The following is a 10,687-nucleotide window of genomic DNA, read 5'->3' as shown; positions in this document are numbered from 1 at the left end:
AAGAGCCTTGGGAGGTGGAGCCCTGTCCCCGAGTCCTTGTAGCTGGGGAGGGGGATTCACCCTCATGCTCCAGAACCCACCACAGGGGTCAGGAAGAAAATGTTGAATTCCCTCCACCCCCAGCACTGAGGATTGTGACACTTCAGGGCAGCAGGGAGGGGAGGCTGCTAACTGGGCTAGATCTTCTGAGCCTCCCAAGCCAGCCAGTCCCCCGCCCTGCGGCTGGAGGGGAGCCGATACCCCTAGAGGGGAAAGGCCCCGTGTCCCATTCCCTGCTCCCCTGGGCCAGCCAGTTCCCCTCCCTGGGGCTGGATCTGAACTGGATTTAAAGACGTAGCACATTGGGTTTTACGTCCCCCTGGAACTCTCATTTATTAACATGAAAGAAACTGAACAGAAAAAGTTACAAATAAGTCCACACTTGACAACACTGTTTCACAGCAAAGAGGCACAAAATTGTCCCTTCACATCGTCAAACCTGGCTCTTCCACATATGGCCAAATGACACCCAGCGGGTGTGTAAACCTGTAGAACTACCTGCTGCAGGGTAACAACGGCATGGGCCTGTTGAAAAAGCCCTTTGCCAAGTTGCCAGCTGGGTTTACCTGTGGAACTCCCTGCCACAGGATGTTGCAGAGGTTTAACCCATGGTATGGTGAACCAGCAGGACTCCCTGCTTTAGGATGGTAGCAGAGTTAAACTGAAGTACCCAAAGATATTATATCAGGGATTTAATTTCTGAGACAGGCAATCAAGGGGTAAACTGTGGGACTCCCTGCCAAAGGATATATGACTGGGATTAACCCACAGAAAACTCCCAAAGGCAGGCTGATGGTCTGAGAGACTTCCTGCCACATGATCTTGAGCGTTCCCTGCTACATGATGTTTGACTGGGCTGTAAACCTTGGACAGACCATTGGGCAGGCAAATAGGATAACCTGCTGAACTCCTTGCCACAGGATATTAGGCTGCATTTTAGCCTATGGAAAACTCGCTGAGGAGGCAACTAGGACATAGCCAGTGGAACCCCCTGTTACATGATGTGGCTCAGGTTTAACTTAGGTAAAAAACTCTGAGGAAAGTCATTAGGAAGAGGGATGGCCTTTGGGACTCCCGGCCATGTTACTGGCAGCCCTGACCTTTGGAACTGACCATCACTGGGGAAAGGGGGTGCGAGAATTAAAGTGCTGGTTCCCCTACAGCCCCGTGGGGGAAGAAGGCCCCTAGCGTGACAGACCCAAGGCCTTGGGGAAGTGCTGGGGGTTCAGGGCCCTCCAGGAGCTCCCCCAGTGTGTCTGGGGAGCTGTGCAGGCTGAGCAGGACATTAGCGGCCTCCTGGGTGACCACCCGGCCATACTCCGGTTCCACGGCTGACAGGAGGAGCTGGGTTCTGGGTGAGCCCTCCCCAGGGTTGCAGGCCGGCTCCTCATACGGCAGCTCCATCAGGGCACTGACCGCATTGTACTCTGCCTGCGAGAGCCACTTCATGCCACTGCGGGGCAGGAAGCAGGGAGGGGGAGGAGGAGAAGCCTCACGGACCGACATGATGGGGTCTGGGGTGCTGAGACGGAGACTCTGACAGACCTGGAGGGAACAGACAAGAGGGAGGTTATTTACCTGGCTGAAGGGGGGAAAGTTACGTGCAGAACTCCCTGCCACATGATATTGTGGGGAGGGTTAACTACCGACACTCCTGAGGGTTAGCCTGTGGAGCTGCACGCCACACAACGTGACTGAGCGTTCAACCACAGAACACTCTAGCAGAAGCTATTAGTAGGGTTAACCTGTGGAACTCCCTGCCACATTACTAGTAAAGGAATTTAACCCGTGGGAGCCACTTGAGCAGTCTACTATTATGGTTAAGCTGCAGATGTGCCTGATGCACGATGCTAACCTGTGGAACTCATTGCAGCAGGGGAAGTCCCAGCCACATGCTGTTATTGGGATTTAACCCTGTGTAACCCCTGGGGCAGGATAATATTTAGAACTAGCCTGCAGAACTGCCTGCCACATGACATTATGGGGTCTTAAGACATCCAAGCCACCATTTTGGCCAACGCTGGGGAGAGGGGACCCACCCACTGTGCCCTGCCTCCCCCTGGGGGCACCGTACCTGCTGGGAGGGGTGGGAGAGGTAGTTGTAGACCCGGTGCCCTGGGGGCATCAGGGGATCCGTATAGAAGAATTCACTGGAACTAATGGGAAGCAGGAGACCTGGAGCAGAGAAGGGGAAGGTGAGATCGTGGGTGGGGGGAGGGTGTCTCCCCCTCCCGCACAGACCCCTGCCCTTCCCCACAGGGCCCAGGGCTGAACCAGCCACAGAGAGGGAGATTCCCTTCCCCTCCGCATACCCCACTTGGACTCTTACCTGATCCAATGGCTGGGCCCCCCTGCAGGCCAGAGCCCTGGGGCCGGTCCCCATGGGGCACTGGATGGGTCCCTGGTGCGGAGCGAGACAAAGCCGCATAGTAGGGGTAGAAGGAGGGGTGGGAGAGCGTCCGGGTGGAGAGCGAGTGACCCTGCAGAGGGGAGAGCAGAGAGATCAGGACAAGCAGCCCCCCAGCTCTGCCGGTGCCCCTCACTCCCGACCTGCAGCCCCTGCTAGTCCAGCCCTGGGCTCCCCCCAGCTCTGCTGGTGCCCCCCACTCCCAACCTGCAGCCCCCTGTCCGAGCCCTGGGCTCCCCACACCCAACTCTGCTGGTGCCCCTCACTCCTGACCCGCAGATCCTGCTACCCCAGGCCTGGGCTCCCCTCCCAGCTTTACCAGCGCCCCTCACTCCGACCCAGAGCCCCCTGCTGTCCCAGGCCTGGGCTCCCCACACCCCAGCTCTGCCGGAGCCCCTCACTCCCGACCCGCAGCCCCCAGCTGGGCCCATGAGCTGCAAAGCCCTGTTTCTGACTCTCCCTTATTCACAGATCTCCCCAGTTACCGTCCCCGGCTCCCAGGAGCTCTCGTAGGCAGCCGGGTTTGCAGACGCTGTCGGGTTTGGTGCCACTCGTGCCAGCCCAGCCGGGGGAGCCCTGAGATCGGTGCCTGGCGGCTCACGGTTCAGCCCAGCTCCAGAAAGGTGCCCTGGAAACAGGGGGGATTCCCCATGAGCGCCGGTGGATGCTCAGGAACCTGATAAATACCCGTCGGTACAGATCACTTCCCTGGCCTGGCAGTTCTAGCCCAGCGCTGGGATGCGGCTGCCTCTGGGGTGGAGGCCGGCAACCGTTTACGCGGGGGTCTCTCGCCTCGCCCTGGAGTCAACGATGGGTCTGTGAGGAGAGCCCCCCACCCCACTGCATAGCTCCCTCGAGTGCTGCACTGGGCCAGCACTGACCGCAAGGGGAGAGCGCCCCCTACCGAGCCCTCGCTCCGCTCCCCGCAGCACCGTGACCCCTACGGAGCCCCCCACCCCACTCCCCGCAGCACTGTGACTCCTACGGAGCCCTTGCTCCCCACAGCATCGTGATCCCTACTGAGCCCCCCAGCACAGAACCCCCTTCTGAGCTCACGCCCCGCTCCCCACAGCACGGACATGGACTGGGTGAGACAAGCCCCACATGCCTGGTATCTATCAACCCTGACGCCCTCTGCTGCCAACCTACCTGCCCAGCCGGGGAGCGAGCCCTGGCCTGGGGCAGGGTTGTGGGGCCAGGGCCTGCAGGGGGAGAAGAGCTGCCAGCGACATGGCCGAGGCCTCGTAGACTTGTTACATGGATGGGGGAGGCTGTGACCCACCCTGGGCTCCTCTTGCAGCCTGTGGGTGGGAGAAGAGACCTGCTCAGCTTCATGGACCATCTGTCCCACCCCCCGCTGCCCACATCCTACTTCCCCCCAGCCCCCCATCTCCTCCAAACCCAGCTCTCAACAACTCCCCGCCCCCGTCTCCTCCAGCCCCAGCTCTCACCAGCCCCTGTCCTCTGCCCAGTCCGACCCCAAGACTTCTTCCTCCTCCGACTCGCCGCTCTCGCCGTCCTCATCCCACAGGCCATGCCGGGGGTCGAACTCCTCAAACAGCATCCTGCCCCTGTGGGACAAGACCCCCACACGCCCGAGTCCTGGCGGCGCCTCCAGAGGCCTCGCTCCGCCCAGCCCTGCTCTGCAAGGGGGGAACTGCTGAACAAGCCCCAGTAGCGGGGATGGCGTGGGGCAGAGGTAGGGAACACAGCCCTGGGCTCTCCACACTGCTCAGCCGGTGCCCCTCACTCCCAACCCGCAGCCCCCTGCTAGCCCAGCCCTGGGCTCCCCCCACCCACAGCTCCAATGGTGCCCCCCCAGTCCTGACCCACAGCCCACCGCAGCCCAGGCCTGGATTTGCCCGGTGTCTAAAGGGCCAGCTCAGCTCTCAGCCTGCGGGGTGCTGATCGCTTTCCTGGCCAGCTCACAGTCCCCAGCCCCCAATCTGAAGACCCCCTGAGGCTCTGGGGCTGGGTCTGCAGTGATCCACAAACAGGCCAGGAAGCTTCACAGGATTCCAGCCCCCGCCCCCTTTGCAAACTGCCAGCACCTGCAGCCCCTCACCTGTGGGTCCTGCTGGCCCCTGGGCTGGGACCTGGCTGAGCTGGGGCAGAGCCCGCAGCCTGTGGGAGCTGCACTGGGGCTGGGTGCAGACAGAGAGAGCCGAGGGGCCATAAACCCTCCGGACAATGGTGGGGCCCAGCCCCTCCCACCTGTCCAGCCCCATGGGGTGTCGATCACAGCCCAGTTGGCGCCTGGTTAGCACCATTGTGCGGCTCCTTCCCCTGGGCTCAAAGGGCCTTGGGTGGGGCCCTCTGGCAGCCGGGGAAGGGGGGCACTTCATCCAACAGGCTGAAGAAAGCTTCCCAACTTGGGCCACAAAGTCTCAGCCCCACTCCCGTCCCCAGTGGGGCTCCCCCAATCTAGAGACACCCCCAGCTCTGCCGGTGCCCCTCAATCCCAACCTGCAGCCCCCACTGCTCCAGTCAGCCGCCCTTGCTTCTGAGCCCAGCAGGCTCTGTCCGGACGCCGGCCGAGATCAGGGTCCCCAGGTGCCGGGTGCTGCCTGGATCCCGGCCGAGACCAGGGTCCCCAGGTGCCGGGTGCTGCCCGGATCCCGGCCGAGATCAGGGTCCCCAGGTGCCGGGTGCTGCCCGGATCCCGGCCGAGATCAGGGTCCCCAGGTGCCGGGTGCTGCCCGGATCCCGGCCGAGATCAGGGTCCCCAGGTGCCGGGTGCTGCCCGGATCCCGGCCGAGATCAGGGTCCCCAGGTGCCGGGTGCTGCCCGGATCCCGGCCGAGATCAGGGTCCCCAGGTGCCGGGTGCTGCCCGGATCCCGGCCGAGATCAGGGTCCCCAGGTGCCGGGTGCTGCCCGGATCCCGGCCGAGATCAGGGTCCCCAGGTGCCGGGTGCTGCCCGGATCCCGGCCGAGACCAGGGTCCCCAGGTGCCGGGTGCTGCCCGGATCCCGGCCGAGATCAGGGTCCCCAGGTGCCGGGTGCTGCCCGGATCCCGGCCGAGATCAGGGTCCCCAGGTGCCGGGTGCTGCCCGGATCCCGGCCGAGATCAGGGTCCCCAGGTGCCGGGTGCTGCCCGGATCCCGGCCGAGATCAGGGTCCCCAGGTGCCGGGTGCTGCCCGGATCCCGGCCGAGATCAGGGTCCCCAGGTGCCGGGTGCTGCCCGGATCCCGGCCGAGATCAGGGTCCCCAGGTGCCGGGTGCTGCCCGGATCCCGGCCGAGATCAGGGTCCCCAGGTGCCGGGTGCTGCCCGGATCCCGGCCGAGATCAGGGTCCCCAGGTGCCGGGTGCTGCCCGGATCCCGGCCGAGACCAGGGTCCCCATGTGCCCGGTGCTGCCCGGACCCCAGCCGAGATCAGGCAGCCGCTGCCCTAGGCGACTCCGGCAGGGTTATTTATTCCCATGTTGCCCGGGTGGGAACCGAGGCCCCGTGAGATGCAGGATTTGCCCCAGGTCACACAGGCCTCAGTGACGGAGCCAGGACTAGGCCCCTCGAGCGCTGGGTCCCAGGCCGGACCTGCCAGAAGCACAACCCGGGGGAGGGGGGCGGGGGAGAAGGATCCAGGGGCGCTGGGAGCCCAGGGCCCATCTGACTGGCCCAGCTGGCTCCAGCTGCCAGGGATTGTTGCAGGGGGTGGGGGGGACGGACTTGTTGAAGGGCTGGGGGAGGGGGCCGGGATTTGGACGCAGCTGGGAATGGGGGGGTGGCTTTTGATGGGGAGCACGGTCACAAACCCTGCCAGACACCCCGGTACAGGGACACACACCCCCTTGGCAGAAAGAGAGACATCCCCACCCCTATAGCACCCTGCTTAGCACACCCCCATCCCCCCCAGCACCCGCCCCTCGCGCACCCCCCCCCCCTTCGCACACACGCACTCCGATCCCCAGCTGGTTCCCATCCTCAGGGACCCCCTGCCCCAGCACAGCCAGGCTGACTGACCCAGATGGGGGGCTGGTCCAGCACCACCCACGTCCCGGCCCCTTGGGCCCAGTGCAGACTGTGGTGATGGGCGTGTCCCCCACCCTGTGCTGTGTGGAGGCTGGCAGGGGGTGCGTGATGATGGCTGCCAGGGCCGTGTGTGTGTCTGGACACGGTAGCCCCACAAACCCCCCAATGCCCGCACATGGCCCAGGGCGCTGCTCGGGCCCAGCACCACACAGTGACCCACACGCGGGCCTGAGATGTTGCACAGGATCCTAGCCTCCCCCCTTGGCAAACAGACAGGCCCTGCAGCCCCCCTGCACCTGCACCTGCCCCCCGTCACCTGTAGATCCTACAGCCCCCTGGGCTAGTCCCCAGCCCAGCTGGCAGGGATCCCCCCACCCCCAGCTCCGCCGGTGCCCCTCACTCCCGACCCCCAGCCCCTGCTGTCTGTAGCCGATGAGCAGCGCGTTGCTAGTCCAGGTGTTCTTGCCGTGCCGGGGCAGAGTCACGGCCAGATCTGCATTTCCACAGGCTGTCAGCACAGCGCTGCGTGTCCGGCTGTGAGTCCCCCGCCCGTGTCAACCCCCACAACACACAGACCCCCGTGTCAAACCCCCACCACCACACAGACCCCCCCGCCCGTGTCAACACCCCCCCACAGACCCCCATTCATGACAACCCCCCCAGACCGCCGCCCATGCCAACCTCCTACCCATCACCACACAGACCCCCTGCCCATGTCAACCCCCCCCACAGACCCCCACCAATGCCAACCTCCTACCCACCACCACACAGACCCCTGCCCATGCCAACTTCCTACCCACCACCACACAGACCCCCCCGCCCGTATCAACACCCCCCCACAGACCCCCATTCATGACAACCCCCCCCCAGACCCCTGCCCATGCCAACCTCCTACCCACCACCACACAGACCCCCTGCCCATGTCAACCCCCCCACACAGACCCCCACCAATGCCAACCTCCTACCCACCACCACACAGACCCCCCCGCCCATGTCAACCCCCCACACAGACCCCCATTCATGACAACCCCCCCAGACCCCTGCCCATGCCAACCACCTACCCACCACCACACAGACCTCCCCGCCCGTGTCAATCCCCGCACACACAGACCCCCATTCATGCCACCCCGCCCTTGCCAACACCCTACCCACCAACACACAGATTTCCCCCCCACACACACACACGCACAGACCCAACTTCGTGGCAGAGGTGCCTGTGGGTCCAGCCCTGGCTCGCTGGCCCAGCAGAACTCCCAGTACAAGTCCTGTCCCCACTCGGGCTCGGCTGAGACCCGTGAGCCCCGGCTGTGTTGGGGGATTGTATTTTCTGGCACCCAGGTTTGGGTCCAGTCGCTCTCACAGCACCGGGAAGCTTACCGTCACCTTATCAACCTCGTGGGGCTGTTAACTGTCCTTGTCCCTGCACAGTCCCCAGTCCAGCTCTGCCCCCCCAGCCTCTGGCCCCTTGGCAGGGACCCCCGAGGCGCAGATCGGACTGGCCCAGGATTCCTCCCTCAGCTGGGCTCCTCCGCCTGCCCCACCCAGCCCACTGCCCCCCAGCCCTGCGCCCCACAGACGGGGGGGGGGGTCTGCTGGGGCCCCACAGGCTGAGGGTCTGGGCAGAGGATGCAGGAGCAGGGCAGAGGCTGGCATGGGGGGAGCAGGGACAAGTTTTGAAGGGGGCAGGTGTGGTTTGGGGGGTCAGAGCTGAAACCCCAAAACTCCCCAGCATCCCCCCAGCCCAGCTCTGACCCCCCCCTCCTTTGCACCCCACACTCCTGTGCTGCACTGAGTTCCCCGTCCCTATGGAGTAGCTGTGGGGCAGGAAGCCCCCTCCCCTCAGCTGGGGGAGACTGGGGGCGGGGCAGGGGAGTTCTAGGCTCTTTCCCCTGGAGAGGGAGCACTGGGGAATGGGAACCCCAGAGCCCCCCTTGGCCTGGAGGAGCAGCTGGGGAGATAGCAGGGAGGGGGGGTCATGAGAGGGGTCAGGGCCCACACAGCATCACTCACCTTCCCCCGCAGAAGTGTCACTGTGGGGGAGGGGCTCTGTTCTGGGGTCACTGTCAGCCGGGGTCCAGGAAACGGCCAGTTTGGAGACCAGCCCTGGGCAGAGCTTCACCCACCGGGCTGGGCCCTGCCGAACATGGGCCCCTCACAGTGCTCCCCTCAAATCTTGTCCAGCCCCCCACTGCTCTGACCCCCCGCAAATCTCCTCCAGCCCCCCACTGCTCTGAGCCCCCTCCTGCCTCACACTGCTCTGAGCCCCCCAAATCTCCTCCAGACACCCACTGCTCTGAGCCCCCCTCTGCTCTGACCCCTCACGTCCCCTCCAGCCCCCCACTGTGCTGACCCCATGTCCGCTCCAGCCCCCCACTGCTGACCCCCCAAATCTCCTCCAGCCTTGCACTGCTCTGACCCCCCACGTCCCCTCCATGCCCCCACTCATCCGATCTCCCGCATGTACCCACCTCTGTGTTGCTCCACCCCCAGGTGAGCTGGGAGGGGCCTCACGGTGGGTGCAGGGGGGCTGGGCTGTGTCCCAGCTGGAGGCAGGCAGGGAAAGGAGGCTGGAAGTGCAGAGGCCCGGCCCCAGACTGGGCCGTGGGGGGGGCCCGCAGGCCCCACTTGCAACACAGGGCCTGGGAGATAGGGGGAGGGGTCTGTCCGCTGCCAGGGAATGAGACCTCGGCCAAACTCAACGAAGAACCTTGGGGAGGAACCAGCCTGAAAAAACTCCACTGAGGGGTTGAGCTGCCCCATTGATCCCCGGGGAGAGCTGAGCCCCGGCCCCCTCTGCCACAAAGCGTGTGTGGTCTCTGCACCATGTGTCCGTGCCCTGCACCGAGCGTGTCCGGCCTCTGCATTGTGTGTCCGCACCCTGCCCCGAGCATGTCCGGTCTCTGCATTGTGTGTCCGCGCCCTGCACCGAGCGTGTCCGGTCTCTGCATTGTGTGTCCGCGCCCTGCACCGAGCGTGTCTGGTCTCTGCATTGTGTGTCCGCACCATACACCAAGCATGTCAGGTCTCTGCACTGTGTCCACGCCCTGCCCCGAGCATGTCCGGTCTCTGCATTGTCTGTCCACGTCGTGCCCCGAGCGTGTCTTATCTCTCATTGTGTGTCCGTGCCCTGCACCGAGCGTGTCTGGTCTCTGCACCGCTTGTCCGCGCCATGCACCGAGCGTGTCTGGTCTCTGCACCGTGTGTCCGCGCCATGCACCGTGTGTCCGCGCCCTGCCCTGAGCGTGTCTGGTCTCTGCACCGTGTGTCCGCACTGTGACCCAAATGTGTCTGGTCTCTGCACTGTGTCTGCCCAGCTGTTTTCAGAAATCAAACCCAGGCAGCCGGGGGGATTGGGAAGGGTTCAGGCTTGTGAATTTTTGTTTTTAAATCCACTTTCTTGGCTCTGTGCTGGCCCAAAAACACAGTGCAGAGACCAGACATGCTCGGGGCATGGCACAGACACACAAAATGTGTCCAGTCCACCTCGAGCAGCTCCCAGTCAGCGGCACAGAGGGGCTGAGGCAGGCTCCCTCCCTGCCCTGGCTCCTTGCAGCTCCTGGAATCGGCCGGCACATCCCTGTGGCCCCTAGGGGCTGGGGGGCCAGGTGTCTCCGCGCGCTGCCCCTGTCCACAGGCGCCACCCCCGCAATTCCCATTGGCAGCGGTTCCTGGCCAATGGGAGCTGCAGAATCAGCGCTCGGGGTAGGGGCAGCGCGCAGAGACCCTCTGCTCCTCCCCCGCCTAGCTTCCACAGGGATGTGCCGGCCGCTTCCAGGAGCAGCACGGGGCCAGGGCAGACAGGGAGCCTGCCTTAGCCCTGCTGCGTCACCGGACTTTTAGCAGTTTAAAATCTCCCAGTTTGGCTTCAGTAGCCTCCAGGAGATTAAGCCCGGATTTCGGGAGACTCCCGGCGAAACCGGGAGGGTCGGCAACCCTGCTCTGGGGCCAGTAGGTTTGGTTTTCGGAGCTGAGGGCAAGATCCACAAAGGAGCCAGAGGCTCAGCATTGCAAGGCCTTGTTTTGGGTACGTCTGCCCTGCATTGCAGACCTGGGGCTTTGGCACACATCTTGTGCCCTGGGTGTTTCCAAGTCCATGCTCGAGTGTCCACACTGCATTGGAAACCTGGACTTACAATCGCTGGGCCCGGGTCTCACCTCCGTGTTAACACGTCCACGCTGCCTGGCACAGACCTTCTGCCTCGGGGCGGCAAAACAATGGGGCTTGCGGGCAAATCACGGTGGGACTTGGGCTCTGACCCACCCCTAGC

General features: G+C 64.2%; 1 protein-coding gene across 1 annotated transcript; it reads right to left on the bottom strand.

Annotated features, from left to right (window-relative positions):
* Window positions 1-421: 421 nt before the first annotated feature.
* On the bottom strand, window positions 422-4,016 carry SAP25 (Sin3A associated protein 25). The gene is made up of 6 exons (XM_084614170.1): window positions 3,898-4,016; window positions 3,596-3,747; window positions 2,932-3,074; window positions 2,369-2,519; window positions 2,114-2,214; window positions 422-1,584 (listed from the first exon to the last, which is right to left on the bottom strand). Exons 1-6 carry the CDS (start codon window positions 4,008-4,010, stop codon window positions 1,180-1,182), a joined length of 1,065 nt encoding a protein of 354 aa, XP_084470296.1. The 5' UTR covers window positions 4,011-4,016; the 3' UTR covers window positions 422-1,179.
* Between the last annotated feature and the right edge of the window lie 6,671 nt (window positions 4,017-10,687).

The sequence above is a fragment of the Lepidochelys olivacea genome (assembly GCF_965140295.1).
Source record: "Lepidochelys olivacea isolate rLepOli2 genome assembly, chromosome: 24".
NCBI lineage: Eukaryota > Metazoa > Chordata > Testudines > Cheloniidae > Lepidochelys > Lepidochelys olivacea.
The sequence above is the reverse complement of the archived record's forward strand: the minus strand, read 5'-3'. Positions and strand labels throughout refer to the sequence as shown.

Excerpts from the sequence above, each read along its gene's own strand:
- SAP25 (XM_084614170.1), bottom strand. The coding sequence starts at position 4,010 with ATGCTGTTTGAGGAGTTCGACCCCCGGCATGGCCTGTGGGATGAGGAC. Across the intron at positions 3,748-3,897 it reads TGGGCAGAGGACAGGGGCTG|GCTGCAAGAGGAGCCCAGGG; the intron begins GTGAGAGCTGGG and ends TCCCACCCACAG. Across the intron at positions 3,075-3,595 it reads CTCGCTCCCCGGCTGGGCAG|GGCACCTTTCTGGAGCTGGG; the intron begins GTAGGTTGGCAG and ends CCCTGTTTCCAG.